Source organism: Palaemon carinicauda, chromosome 1 (assembly GCF_036898095.1).
Source record: "Palaemon carinicauda isolate YSFRI2023 chromosome 1, ASM3689809v2, whole genome shotgun sequence".
NCBI lineage: Eukaryota > Metazoa > Arthropoda > Malacostraca > Decapoda > Palaemonidae > Palaemon > Palaemon carinicauda.
In genome coordinates this window covers 290783938-290800074 of record NC_090725.1, presented here as the reverse complement: position 1 = coordinate 290800074, position 16137 = coordinate 290783938, and the positions used below count along the sequence as shown (strand labels likewise).

The 16137-nt window shown below is 43.7% G+C and overlaps 1 protein-coding gene across 2 annotated transcripts in view; it reads right to left on the bottom strand.

Annotated features, from left to right (window-relative positions):
• The window catches only part of LOC137657735 (coiled-coil domain-containing protein 25-like), a 111819-nt gene that overhangs the window by 29365 nt on the left and 66317 nt on the right, over positions 1 to 16137 (bottom strand). Inside the window, exon 1 of one of the 2 annotated variants that reach the window (XM_068392195.1) lies at positions 10573 to 10704. The exons of the other annotated variant lie outside the window; for it this stretch is intronic. Coding sequence (XP_068248296.1) covers positions 10573 to 10597 — 25 coding nt within the window. The 5' untranslated portion in view covers positions 10598 to 10704. Of the gene's footprint in view, positions 1 to 10572; positions 10705 to 16137 lie in introns of those variants that run through there. 2 annotated transcript variants of the gene reach the window in all.

Genomic DNA, 16137 nt, shown 5'->3' with positions numbered 1-16137 from the left:
GGGTCAGGCTTGTCAACGACTACCCAGACAGGGGCATGAGGCCTAGAGAGGAGGCTCTGCGTCGTGGGCAATGACAAGCCTAGCACCGAACCGAGAGCGCCCTTTCATTGTTCTGGGACATCGAGTGCCTTTGAAGCCCAGTTCTTTGGAAGGGTTTTAAGATACTTCTGCTCCTTGGGCTTGCCTGCGAAGGAAGCAAGAAGAGTAGAAGTCTACATCTACAGTAATTATACCATGCTGGCTGCAAAACTTGCTGGGGTCCACGGGGGCAGACGGAGGCCTCGGGAGGCCTCGGGGTTTGCACAAACTCTACCGGGTACAACCAGTAGTAGTCCTGCTTGTTCTCAGGTGCAAGGTATCACATGGAGGAGGCGCCTCCTGCCTCCGTGTCATTCGCCTCTTTGTTGGCTTGATTGGGATGATACACAATTTCTCCCAAACGGGATCAAGCTATTTTAAGTCTAGATATCTCTGGTACTTGGACGAACGAACCGGAGACAAAGGATGAGCTGAAGAGGGAGGAGGAGGAGCATGCCTGGAGGCAGTACTCATATGTATAGGATCCAAGGGTGGGCTGGAATTTCCATGAGATTTAAACACCACGACCGGGACAGTAATAGGTTGAGAAGACACTGCTGGTAGTGGCACCGGAACAGTTGACAACCCCATGTTTCACAGCCTTCACAAGCTCAAGGTACCATGGTGCATTCTTCGCAGATGAAAGGACGGCCGCACAATCTCTCAGGATTGTGTGCTCGCTATGGTCACAAGCAACCGATTCTCTTGGAGAGCATACAACACTCATTACTCCACTGCCCTACAAGGGATTGGTTGTTCACAAGCCAAAGCAACGTGAAGCGGCATGTGAGAACTCATAAGAGAACCTGCTGGAGGTTTGCAAGTATCCATGTGTGTATCTTTGTGGTAAATACGCTCAGATGTAGACGACCAAGGCAAAGGTGCTCTGTCCTTGTATGCGAGCAGCCATCGTTTGCAAATGTTAGAACTTGCCACCGATTCTCCAAGATGGCTAGATGCCTGAAACAGAGCCCGGGAGAAAATGGCGCTCGTGAGACTCTTGGTGCCTTAGAAGCACAGTGGGAAGGGGCAATGATTACCGGGCGAACAACCTTGGAGGGTAGAGGAACCAAAGGTTTCTTTTGCTGGACAAGCCCAGTTTGCTGAATGAGCACAGAGTGCTGAGCAAGTTCGGCTGGCCAAGCGATCTCAGAGTGAGCACTCACTCCTTGGAGAGACTGTGGAGAACCTGCCACCAACCCCTCAGGTGGGCGAGGCTTTGGAGACTTGCTAGAGGGAACACTGCTCCAGAGGTTAGTGGGGAAGGCTGTGGCCAAATCCAGAGGAGACCGCTGTGTGCTCCTGCTGTACTCCAAGTTTAAGCCCTTCTACGACCGCCTTCTGGCGGAGGCCGAATGATCAGAGTCTGAAGGGAGGTAATAAGGTGCCAGAGAAAGAAGTCGGGATTTTATCGACTTCGAGGAAGACCTTACAAATTCGACAATTCCCTTTTAGACTTCTTCCATTGCCTACCATACCGCTGCCACTAGGAGGATGACACCTCCGACACTCTTCACAGCGCGAGACCTGTGTGCATGAGTGTTGTCTCAACACAGAGCAAAGGTTGTAAGGATCAGTTTCCCAAGCCGAAATAAACATGCTGCCAGAAAGGTCAGCTATGCAAGGCAAACCAACCAGCATATTAGCAATCCTCGTAGATCACGCACACCTGCAAAGAATAAGAGATCTAGAACACCTCCATAGAGGAAGAGAGCGAGTTAATGGCCAGGTAAATAAATGGGTTTACGGGAGAGCGAGACGGCACACCTTCAGTTTACCAAGCAAAACCCATAATGTGACACACAGTGAATGCGTGTGAGCGGGGTGATCAGTCTATTCCCTGCTACCACACCTAACTAGCGGAGGGTCATCAACAACTCGCGTTAAAAGCTTATGGGTAGATTCTAGCTAGGGCAGAACAATACAGTAGACCCACAGTAAAGTGTGAAGGGTTTGTATGTGTGTAAGAACAAAACATCAGTTTGAGTGAGGGCATGTTAGGTTAGAACGCTCAGAATTTAGTAAAATTGCATCAGTAACCAATAATACTTTCAGAGAAAATAAGAATAATCCTGGCGTATCTTAAGGTGAATTGAACAATTATGATGATGTTACCTGACGGAAACACATTTAAACAATTATAAAGACACCTGAAACACCAGAAAATAACCCTAAAAAACCATATTTCACACGGAAAACAAATGCAGTTCTATCACTTAACTTGAGGTACTCCATATTAGGGAGGGGTGTTTACCTGCGCCCCATTTTGGATGTTAGGTGAAATTGGGTGGGTACCTAAAAATAATTTTGGACAAAATGATATGCTCCTCGTGTGTTTTGAACAATTTAGTTAATGACATAACACACACTGTCCTCTTACCCAATACCCAGAAAACTCTTCCATGTGAATACGTGAGGGTTGGGGCAGACGTAAACTTTCTTATTAATTGTCAAATTGATTTTCTTTATGGGAAAAATATTGTTTAAATAGGATATTATAAAGCTAGTTTTACGTTTTACAAAATATCAAAAATTTTAAGTAATTTTTATTTTTCCTAACATACTTACCGAGAACTACTTTCTTAGGAGTTACCTGTAATCTCCTCTCTACCGACCAGAGTTTTGTGTAGTATACCCTATACCCGTTTTCTATGGAGGGCTAACCCGGGAGTGAGAGAACGTGCCCCGAGGGTAGCCTTTGAGCTAGGTCGAGGTCCGCTTGGGTCTTGTGAGCCAGTAAGTTCCTTGGATGTTGCAAAAAGTCCCTGCAAGGGCAGAAAGGCACTCGGGGAAGGTAGGGAGGGCCATTACCCGAAAGTAGTTCTCGGTAAGTATGTTAGGAAAAATAAAAATTACTTAAAATTTTTTATTTGTTCCAACACGAATACTTACCTCGAACTACTTTCTTAGGAGACTTACACTTTAGGAGGTGGGAGTGATTTCCTGACCTTCAGACCCAGCAAGCGGACGCCAAGAAGCCTAGATATGAACTAGGTTTTAAGACAAAAACAAACTGGGAAAACGGACGGTAGGGTAACTACACAAAGAGCTCACGTTAGTGTCTAAGTACTCACCCTTTGAAAAAATTCTTCTGATGCTGAGTCCAGTAATGCAGTTGCAGAGACGTGTTCTTCAATGGTTACATAAGTGTGGTTATCTCCGATAGGGATAGGAAACGGGGATTAGGGTGAAAAGAAACGAACCTGTGTCTCCTGGTTTTGCTATCCACGATTGAGCCTGGGACTTTACCGTTAAATCACTTGGAGCGCGGAGATGACTGTTCCAATGGAGAACCCGTCTAAGGACCTTCTTGAGTAGTCCTTGAGGTAATGAGCAGTAAAGGTTGACTGGTTCGACCAGGTGCCCGCTCGAAGGATCTGGCCCACTGCCATGTTCTTTTCAAAGGCTAAGGAAGTGCTCAGACCTCTGATGTCATGGGGCTTGGGAGTGCCTGGCAAGGCCAGTCCCTCCTCCTTGTAGGCCCTGGCAATAACTTGTCTCAACCAAAAGGAAATGGTATTCTTCGATACCTGCTTCTTTGTAACACCTGTGGAGACGAAAAGGCTCTTGATGCCTGGCCGGAGATGTGCAGTCCTCTCAAGGTATTTTCTAATGGCACAGACAGGGCATAACCTCAAATCCTCAGGATTCCCAGTCCTAGGAATAGCTGGCAGAGAGAACCCCTCGAATTTAGGATCCCAGACTGCTGGGTTCTGGGTTTTCGCCACGAACGAAGGGACGAACTTGAAAGAGATCTCTTTTCACCCCTTCGAATGAGAGACGTCATATGACAGCCCATGGATCTCACCTACCCTTTTCGCAGAGGCCAAGGCCAACAAAAAGACTGTCTTGAGAGTGAGATCCCTGTCTACAATATCCTTCATTGGTTCGAAGGGAGGGCTACTTAACATCTTCAGGACCCTAGCTAAGTCCCACTGAGGCACCCTAACAATTTGTGGGGGCAGGACTATTCAAAACTCCTGACAAGCATAGAGATGTGTCTAGAGGAACCCAGGTCGATGCCCTTCAGAAGGAAGACTTGACCCAAGGCTGCTCGTACTCCTTTTATAGCTGGGATTGACATCCCTATCTCGTCCCTGAGATATACTAGAAAGTCTGCGATGTCTGGGACCAAGGCTTTGAGGGGTTTAATGCGCTTCGAAGTGCACCACTTTGTGAAAGAGGCCCACTTCGCTTGGTAGACCGCTGCCGACGACCTTCTCAGGTATCGCGACATCCTCTTAGCTGTTCCTGTCGAATATCCTTCCTTCTTCAGGAGTCACTCGATAGTCTCCAGGCCTGAAGGCGTAGAGACTGTGGGTTGTCGTGGAACCTGAGAAAGTGCGGCTATTGTGGAAGATCTGACCTGTCGGGGAGTGGCCACGGAGGATGGCTCGTCAGGTCTTTAAGGTCTGCGAACCACTCTCTCTCCGGCCACCAGGGCGCTACCAAAGTCATCCTTAAGTTCCGGGCAGCCCTTACTCTGTTGAGTACTTGCCTGATCAACGTGAAGGGGAGAAAAGCGTACACGTCTAGGTTGTCCCACTTGTGCTGAAAGGCATCCTCCAAGGCTGCCTTTGGGTCTGGGACAGAACAATATACGGGAAGTTGCGCGTTCAGCTTGGTTGCAAAGAGGTCCATCACCGGGGAACCCCAACGTTGAATGATGAGCCTGGCTACTTCTGGGAGGAGGGACCATTCTGTTCCTACTATCTGACCCATCCTGCTGAGACCGTCGGCTAGAACGTTCTTTTTCCCGGGGATGACCCTTGCCAATAACACTACCTGGTTCGCTTCTGCGCAATCTAGAATCTCTAGGGCGTGATCGCACAACTCCCTTGATTTCTAGCCTCCTTCTTCTTTATGTACGCTACCACTGTGGCGTTGTCGCACATCAACGCCACAGTGTTTCCCCTTAGTAGATCGACGAAGTGCAGGCAAGCTTTCTGGACTGCCTTCAACTCTAGGACATTGATGTGTAGGCCTTTCTCCCCGTCCATCCAGGTTCCTCTCGCCGTCCAGTTGAGGAGATGGGCTCCCCATCCCTGGTTGGAGGCGTCTGTGAATAGAAGCAACTCGGGAGGGTCGGTGGCGAAGGGCATCCCCTTGAGCGAGTTCGACTGGCAATGCCACCATTCCAGGGAGGGTATTGTGTTTGGTAGGACTGGGATTAATTTCTGGGGTGAGTCCAGTTGGTTCCAGAAGCTCTTCAGGTTCCATTGGACGGCTCTGAGTCTGAGTCTCCCCTGGGGAACCAGTTTCTCCAACGACACCAGATGACCTATTAGCCTTTGCCAGTCCTTCGCCCTCCTGGGTTGCCCCGACAGGAAAGGAAGAAGGATCTTCATCAGATTGCTTATCCTCTCCTCCGACGGGAAAGCTTTCACTAGTAGGGAATCCAGTGTCATCCCCAAATAGGTCATTCTGGTGGAGGGAGATAGGTTCGATTTTTCTGGGTTGATCATGATACCCAAACCCTTGCAAAACTGGAGAAGTTTTATACCCTGCTCCTTCAAAACGTCCTCCGGGGAGGAAAGAAGCAACCAGTCGTCCAGGTACCGGATGAGGCGAATGCCGCGCTCGTGAGCCCACACCGAGAGTGTCGTGAAGACCCTCGTAAATACCTGGGGAGCTGTCGACAAGCCGAAGCAGAGGGTCTTGAATTGCAGGATCTGGGTACCCCATTTCACCCGGAGAAACTTCCGACTTGAGGGGTGGACCGGGATTTGGAAGTATGCGTCCTTGAGGTCTATGGTCATCATGTAGTCTTTCTCCCTCAAGGACAGCAAGACTGACTTCGGAGTGTCCATTTTGAAATCTGTCTTTCGCACAAACTTGTTGAGAGCTGACAGGTCTATCACCGGTCTCTAACCCCCCGTCGCCTTTTCTACCAGGAACAGGCGGCTGTAGAAACCTGGCCCTGGGTGCAGGATCTCCTCCATGGCGCCCTTTTCCAACATCGTGGACACTTCTTGAAGGGCAGCCCTCTTCAACGGGTCCTTGGGTGCCAACCACTCTGACAGGCTGGCCGGAATTAAAGGGGGGGGGTTCTGTCAAGAACGGTAACCTGTAACCCTCCTTCAGTACGGACACTGTCCAGGGCTCTGCTCCGTGAGCCTTCCATGCTTGCCAATGTAGTCTGAGGCATCCCCCAACCTGAGGCTTGGGCAGGAGTAGGGGGCCTCCCACTCTACCTCCTCCTGGAGGAGCGGCCTGAACGGCCTCTCCTGGAGGCAGAATAAACCTGTCCTAAACGAGGCCGAAGCTGCTGGAGCTCCTCTACGGGGGGGCTGAGGCGCTGAGGCCCACGAGGAAGAAGGGGCTTCTCTCCTCGTCAGGTTAGGCGGGGCCTGAGAAGTAGAGGGACCGTCTGAGGCTGACCTCTTGTAGGGGGGCCTCCTTACCGGTGGAGGCCTGGGAGCGTTCACTTCTTTTCTCTTAGCCACCTTTTCCATGATCTCCTCTAGCTCCTTCAAGGGGAACAAGGAGTCACCCCACACAGGAAGGCTCCTCATGGCCCTCGCCTCTCTGTCTGGGACCTTCCGGGAAAGCTTCGCCAGAATGGTGTCCCTTTTGCGAAGAACCCAATTCGCTGACAGGGCGAGGGACTGGTACGTGAGGAACTTCAGGGTCTTGCCCCCGGAGATGATAAGCTCCATCAGGAGGCTTTGCTGTTCTGGGTCCGTCAGGTCATATGTGGCTTGCACACCTACCAGTGTGGAAGCCCACCAGTCCAACCAAGAGGAGACGTGAACTAGGTCTTTCGACATCTCCTCCATCATCGCAGCCTCCGACTGTGAAAAACAAATCGGGGCTGAAGAGGCTCTGTCCTCCGAGGCACCCTGTCCCAGAACGTCGAGGGCAGGCTCCACCTTGCAGGCTCCCGGTCGTTGTCCCTCTGGCACATAAACCCTGCTCTGTGTCTTGAGCCCTTGGAGCAACTTCGAAGAGCTCTGCGTTTTGGGAGCTTCGGCATTGCCTGCCACAACTCTATCGACGTGAGCCCGTCCCAGGACGAGATCTCGGGCCACAGGTAGGGCCAGGGAGGTTTTCTGTTGGACGGGTGCCTGCATCAAGCTGGTAAGGCTGAACCTCCAGTAGTCCTCATCGGTTATAACCGGCTCTTCAATTCTATGATGCCTTCGGATCAGGCCTATAACTTTCCGATAGGCCGAGTCCTCGGTCGGGGAACCTTCCCTACCGTCAGCAGAACCTTCGGCCTGATCCCGAGGAGCCAGGTCACCGGGCATTCCCACCGGCACTTTAGTTCTGGCACAACAGGCACTCCCCTGCGGAGGTACTGGTCTTCCCCGGCGGAAACCTCCGCACCAGGTTCGGGGGTCAGAGCTGGCATCGCCGTGCCGGCGAGGACTACCGTTCGTGTATTCTCTCTGGGGGACGAGGACGCGGATCCCGTAGGCTGACCCGACGGAGGGAACCGTTCCTTAAAGTCCGAGGGCCGAACCAGCCAGGCTGCCCGTAAGGAAGCACGGTTCCCCCCGCTGGGCGGGGTGAACCGGAAGCTTCGCGGCCTTACGCCTGCCTGAAGAGGCCTTCTCGCATTTCTCCCTGCAAGGGTCATATCTACGCCTGGAGGATGGCTTCCGTGGCGAGAAATCCCTGGATTGCCGGTCCGGGGAACACTGTAACTCAGACTTACGGGGAACGAAGACCCAATCACCATCGGGGGACCTACTCCTCCTGTGTTTCCTCCGTGGAGAGCTGGACCGTCTCCTGCTGAACCTCGAACGGGATCTTGAGCGGGAACGCCTGCTCCTGGACCGCTCCCTCCGGCGCCGATGTCTCCTCCTGGTTTCTTCTTCTGAAGAGAACGAAGCCCCACCATCCGAAGAGCCCGACGAAACTGTACCACCCGCACGACGGGCAGAAGCGGGGCTACGGAGGGCTTCGCGACTTGCTGCGTACCCGAGGTAGAGGGTTGCAGGAAGGTTTCTGGGACCGTCGTCAGAGGAGCTGGAAAAGAGGGTTGACGCCCTACACTAGGGAACCAGGTATCCAGGCCCTCATCCATCCGCATAGGGGACCTACCTGGCGTTTTAGGGAGCTTCCACCCGAAGGAATCACTTACTGTGGAGTCTAACTTACCCTGGGTGTCACCACCTGCCGAAGAACCTGAAACACAGGCCCACGAAGGGGGCGAAGAAACAGGTACAACATTAATACACCATAAGGGGTCGTCGGAGGAAACGTGCCCCCCAAGCACAAGGGCAGTGTCTCCAGAACCCCCCGACACAGCACTACCAGGCTCCCCATTAGCCTGAGAAGTCCCCGCAACCCCCACTTCACACACACTAGACTCCTGGGGAAGAACCCTTGGCTCTTTCCCCGCAACGGACTTACCTCGTCCCCTACTCTGGGCAGGGGAAGGCGAGACAGAAGCCCCATCGGACCGTCCACTGGGTGACAGTAGCGGCGAAGAGACGCTAGATTTTCTGGGCGAACGTTTCGACGACTTCTTTTTCTTCGTGCCGTATCGCACCCACTGAATCTCACTCCAACCAACACACTCAAAGCACGTATCCGATGGCGAGCACATCCTGCCCCTACAGGAAGAGCAAAGGGAGTGAGGGTCCACTTCGGGCTTGGAGAGGAACGCTCCACACGACTTTCCGGCTCTAGGCCCAGGACAACGGCGGATTTGCTCCATAGGACACAACCACAAGACACAGGAACGAAGGGAATCAAAGGGATACACTTGGGAAGCACAAGGAAGGGTAGTGAACACACAAGAACACAAGGGATAAGCACAAAGCTACCACGCGGGACACACGAGGCGGACACAAAGGGTCGAGAGAGACGAGAGCGACGTATGGTATCACGTCGCGACCAGAGAACTTACTGGCTCACGAGACCCAAGCGGACCTCGACCTAGCTCAAAGGCTACCCTCGGGGCACGTTCTCTCACTCCCGGGTTAGCCCTCCATAGAAAACGGGTATAGGGTATACTACACAAAACTCTGGTCGGTAGAGAGGAGATTACAGGTAACTCCTAAGAAAGTAGTTCGAGGTAAGTATTCGTGTTGGAACAAATTGTGATTTAGTGTTATCTTGCCAGGAGTGAAGCCGGTTTAGAAGCAAACACAGGCTAGAGACTTAACCTTGAGGTAAGCTAAAACTACGGTGGTCTAAGGGGGGGGGGGGAAATGTTGTATAGGGTATTGCCACCAGTTGGTAAGTAGACAACGATAGCTTTGGTGGGGAACCTTAACTTAGGTGGTGTTGTGGTTTCCATTTCAAAATTGGTTTTTACGTCACAATTTTTAGATTAAAACATCCAAATTTAAAAAATATAGGTTTCCCCCAATTACTTACATAAGAACAGTTCAAAGAACCAACAAATATACCAAGAACACTTGTTATTTTCAGAAACTTTGTATATCAGTGGCCAGTTCCTCCTGCGTGCATAAAAAAGAGGCACCAACTAACCTAAACTTCCTCCCCTAACCTAACCTAACCTACAAGCCATATCCTTACCAACTTACCTACCGGGGAAGCTAACGCCCCCCTCTGACCCCCCTTACGCTTCCGTATTATTAGTCAGCAGTCATCATAAATACAGGTGGCCGCTGTCATACATATATATAACCCTTATTTTCTTCACAAGGAATATTGTGCTATACTAAATATTTACCAACATTTTAATTACCGACACGTCCACTCCAATCAACTATAGAGGGTCCTTTATACAGATGGGTAGAAAAAGGTAGTCTGCACCATGAATTGCTAGAACTGGGGGTGTATGTATGACAGCGGCCACCTGTATGTATTAATATGGCTAACTTAGAAAACGGCAGTGCAAGGGGGGTCGCAGGGAGGCGTTAGCCCCCCCCCCCATAGATATGTAGGTAAGGACACGGCTTGTAGGTTAGGTGAGAAAGGTTAGGTTAGTTAATGCCCATTTTTAATCAAGGTGTGAGGAACTGGCCGCTGATATACAAAGGCTCCCAGAACTGCATAATAAACATACACCTGGGGGATAGACCTTCATAAAAATATTATATATATATATATATATATATATATATATATATATATATATCGATAAATATGGATCTGAAAGTTTTGACGGAATTTGGATACGAGGCGCTTGGAAAATGCAATTTACATATCTTAAGAGTGTCAAAGTAATACCCGATTTTAATTCAAAATTTACCCTTAAATGATAGGCTACATGGTTGCAAGGTATTGGCTAACTTTGGGACATTAGACTGCTTATCAATTATCCCAACGCTGGAGACAATGTAGCTTAATTCAAGTTAAACAATATTACTATATGACTTTTAAATATTTACCGTATGGGAAATGAATTAGCGATTTTTTAAATATATACCGTAGAATACTAGAAACCCTAATGAAATTGAAAAGCATTAAAAAGACAAACCAGGATATATTCATCTTGGTATGGTTTACAGTAACAATTAGTCCATCTGGTGTTGATCTAATTGATAAAGATAGGAAATACAATTATATTACCTGTACTGGTGAAATAAAACACCATTTCTAGGACTGGACAGAATGTGGTGTTGAGGAATACAAATGATGTCACCGTGTGACACTTAAAGCACGAAGCTAGCAGACAGACTTGTTTGCTCAGAATCAAATAGTTGGTTAGTAAGGTAAGTTCTGAACACTCATTTTATATTGGAATTTTCTTTTTCTCGTGAATAGTGTATTTCAAGATATTTAATAAGTGAACTAAAATTGCATTAACTCGATGACAAAAGTGAAATAAAGGCAAAAATGTTTGAGACATTTGACACTACCCCGTTGATTTTCATTTACAAAGCATAGCTTGCCTTTAAGAATAATGAAATCAGAGAACATTTATCTTATAAAACCTAATTAGAAAGATACATTGAAAAAATATTAATAGAATGACACAAAATGGTATAAAAACAATGCCTAATAGCCTTAAGTTCAGTAACCATAGTGATGCAAGAAATTAAGAATGCAATCATACATTTAAGCAAACAGTTTAGCAAGCAATTGCCGTTTTCTTCTTCTGTGTTTCACACGAGAGACTAAATACTCACGACCTCCAATCACAGATAACATAAGAAGTATCTGAATGGAAGACAGTAATAAATGACAAGTGGAAAAATTTCATAAAAGATTCTAAATGTAAAGGAGGATATTTCAAGGCAAAGCTGCTAATATTTAAATGATGAAAAAGAGAATATGACAATTATTAGATTAGCTGATAAATCTTCTTTTTCCATATTTGGAAAGCGAACCAATAACTTTTGATTTATACATTTGTATTCGAACCACTCTAAAAGCATACAGTAGGCTATTCTGTATTTCCCTCATGTACTGTACAGTCAAAAGAAAATGTCCTGTCGTCTCCAGTCACCCCCAATATCTATAGATTCCAGAATTTCAGGTGTAGAAGAGTTTGGTTGTTAGGAGGGAGCCCAACAGGGGGGGGGGGGGGGGTTTCCTGGTTAGAGCTGTAAAGGGTGTGATGGTAGGGGAACCACGAAAAATTATGGATGAACGTAAAATCAGTATAATTTCTCCAGATCTTAATTCTATCAATATAATTATTCTAACTTATAATTAAATGGTATATTTGTTGCGTTGTTTGCTATGCTATTCTCACAAACAACTTGTTGACAAAAAAGATTATGTTTAGTTTGGAAATATATAATGAACCGACTGAAAATTCTTTTGTAAACACAAGCTAGGAGTCCCCTCTCTCTCTCTCTCTCTCTCTCTCTCTCTCTCTCTCTCTCTCTCTCTCTCTCTCTCTCTCTCTCTTCCATGTATATATATATATATATATATATATATATATATATATATATATATATATATATATATATATATATATATATATATGTGTGTGTGTGTGTATGTATATATATATACATATATACATATATATATATATATATATATATATATATATATATATATGTGTGTGTGTGTGTATGTATATATATATATATATATATATATATATATATATATATATATATATAAATATATATATACATATATATATATATATATATATATATATATATAATATATATATATATATATATATATATATATATATATATATCAAATGCTACTTGGAATACTATGAAAATGAGATAAAGACAGAAATTGATTGTTGAGAGTTTTTGAGAAAGTAATGAAAATTACAAATTGGAGAAAGTATCTAAATAGGAAAGCAGATGAGGCTGACGAAGTTATGAATACAATAAGAGGCTATGGTGTAAGCATTGCTAATTGGATTATTAATAAAGTATCTACTGGGGCAAAGAAGAAGCATATACCCTTTAAAAAGAGGGATGGATCTGTTATAACAACGAAAGATAAAGAAAGGCAACGTTGGATGGAACACTTTAGTGAGGTCATGGATAGAGGATATGAAGCGAATAAATTGATTGACATACCTAAAGTTGAGGAAGACCTTGATATGCCCATGAATGAATTCAGTGTGTTTGAAGTTGAAGTTTTCATTTAAAAACTAAAGATATGGAAAGTGCCTGGATACGATGGAATAACTACTGAGATGATATTGGCATTGGCCGAAAATGATATGACTCCCAGAATACTAAAAAGATTATTTTGTAGACTGTGGCATGAAGAGCCAAAACCTGACGAATGGGAACTAGAAATGTTGGTGAAAATGGCAATTAAAGGTGATCTGACTGAGGGCAATAATTTCAGAGACATAACACTTACGTCAGTACTCATGAATATATACAGTATACTCATTCTAAAGAGACTAGAGACAAAGACATGAAAAGCTGAGATGAACAAGCAGGATTTCGAAAAGGTAGAAGTTGTACTGATCAAATTTTTATCTTAAGAAATGTGGTGTAGCAATGTGTAGAATATAGAAATCCATTTTTGTTGGCATTTGTGGACTACCAAAAAGACTTTGATAATGTGCACCGGCCAGTTTTATGGAGAGTCCTACATTATTATGTCGTTCCTCATAAATATGTAAATTTGATTTAAGTATATTCATGAGCATAGCAAGTGCAAAGTTAATGTTACTGGAGTCTTATTAAATGAATTTCCAGTGAACAGTGGAATACCGCAAGGGAATGTGTGGTTACTTATGTTGTTTATCCTCCCCGTGGATTTTGTGATGCATAGAACAGTTGGGGATGGTTGAGAAGGATTGGACTGGATAAGTAACAGGAAATTAGCTAACCTAGAGTATGCTGATGACGTTGTCCTTATTAGCAATATACCACAGGACTTGCAAACCCTGCTTACCAAAATGCATGAATATCACATGAAGTTGGGTTCAAGATAAATAGAAGAAAGACAAGAGATAAGAATGGAATATGCATTGGAAGATGAAATATTGGAATGAGAGAGGATTAATGAGGTGGAATCATTTAAATATTTAGGACTATGGTCTCTAATAAAGGATCTTTAGAATTTGAGTTAAATGAAAGATTAAAAAAAAAACAAATCCGACAATGGGTAGGTTATGTAAAGTTCGGAAATGAAATTGCGTGAATTTTCCTTTAAAAATCAGTATATATATATATATATATATATATATATATATATATATATATATATATATGTATATATATATATATATATATATATATATATATATATATATATCAGTTTAGTGAGATAGGTGTCACGGTGGGAACATAAGTCATGGTATGGCAATGAAACACTATCCAACAGATATTGTAGATTTGAGAGAAAAGCCTTCAAAAGAATATTGGCAGTTAAATGACAGGAGAGGATTAGAAATGAAATTATGAGAGAATACCCGATTTAAAATGTGGATGAGATCATGGTAAGGTGTAGAGGGAGATGGTCTGGGCATGTTCTTCGCACTCCCCAAGAGAGATTAGTTCACCAAACTTTCAACTGGTCTCCAAAAAGCACTAGGAGAGTTGGAAGACACAGACCTACATGGATGAGGACTATGAAACGTAAAGTAGGAGATAATGAATGGAGACGTATTGATTTAAAAGCTCAAGATAGAGACGACTGGCGAAATCAAACCGAAGCCCTTTGCGTCTATAAGCGTGTGTATATATATATATATATATATATATATATATATATATATATATATATATATATATATATATATATATATCTATCTATCTATCTATCTATCTATCTATATATATATATATATATATATATATATGTGTGTGTGTGTGTGTGTGTGTGTGTATGGAAAGAGTGTGATTCTAAAGGCGTAAATGGTTAGATAGGGCAGAGGAAGCGTTCTGTTACTGGGAGGGAAGCATTTTATATGAAAGTGATAGAGAACCAATGTCTCATGTCAAATTACCACGTGCCGGTTCACGACTGCTTAATACGCTGACAGACCTGGGACTTTACCAGTGTTCTATCACAGCCACACTTCAACTAAACTTTTCCAGTCATTATCCCATATGAATAGGATAAGGGCAGTATATTAGCTGAAATGTAGTGGTTTTTGTCACGCTTTATGTATTTTTGTCATCAGAGTGGTAGGAAATCACCTCTGCGTTATGCTGAAAGCAGCCAACCCGCACAAGGATATTTCCGAACAGTGTTGCCATATTAACTGACGTCATGACTTCGACTCCCTAATCAATATCATTCATCAGTATTATAATATTTTTGGTAATGATTTGGAAATTATAACTACGTTGTATAAACTCATTAGTTGTGTTATTCGATATAACATTCTACCAGAAGAGATTTTCGCTAAAATAATGACTTTTGGAATAATTTGTAAATTTTGGTCAGACTGATAAACCTTACTCATGCACATTTCACGAGTCCAATAACAATTCATTTTCTTATGATGGCATAGCAACAATTGGTATTCAGCAGTTCTGTATATATGAATATTACTTCTTTCTGCCCATTGGTTCACTCTCCCACACCTTACACTAGCCATCCACTATGGTTTTATGAGTTAACCAATCACAGAGTGCTTGATTCACGCATATAATGCGATCATTTTAGTACATCACTTTTTAATTAAAGAACCCTCACAGAAAATATCATTGCATTACCTAATTCAACATTTGAGAGAGAGAGAGAGAGAGAGAGAGAGAGAGAGAGAGAGAGAGAGAGAGAGAGAGAGAGAGAGAGAGTCATTAACATGTAATCAGTAACTATGACAGATAATGCCTAAAGATTCTGCCATGCAATATTTCAAGCATTAAGTGACCTGTCTATAGAATCTATAAACTACAGTAGAATTCATTTGTGGTGGCATACACTTTCTTACCTTAATGTGAACCGTATTTTTATATAAAAAAAAATACTTAACGAGACCAAAAAAGCTATGAATACATCTAACTAACATTACATATCGTAAGCTAGGAGAATATATAAAGTAATATGAAGATCATTTGTAATATCATTGGTCTCAGATGATTGACTTTCCCACACAATCATAAGACTTCCCTGAAATACTTTGCTCATATATGCTGAAATGTTTCAAACCAATTATTGATATACTATCTTGAGAAAATTAATTGTTATTGGATTTGTGAATTATGTATGAGTAAAGTTTTTCAGTCCGACCAAAATTTACAAATTATTTTAAAATTCAATATTTCAGTGAATAACATTTCTGTTGGAGTATTATATCGAATAACACAACATATGGGTCTATAGAACGTAATTATAATTTGGAATCATTACTAAAAAAAATATGATACTGGTGAATCGGTATTGAATTACTTTCAAACAAAATGACTCCTTTCTCGTAACCACTTTAAAGACCCAATCTGCCTACCCTACACTTTCCGCATCTGGAATCACACTCTTTATATATATATATATATATATATATATATATATATATATATATATATATATATATATATATATATATATATATATATGCATATATATATACACACATATATATATATATATATATATATATATATATATATATATATATATATATATATATATATATTCATCTCTTCTTCCCAGCTGGTTCCCATTTTTATATGGGGTCGCCGTTGCAGATGAGCCGTTTCCATCTTTTTCTATTCTGCGCTTCTGCCTCATCAATTCCCT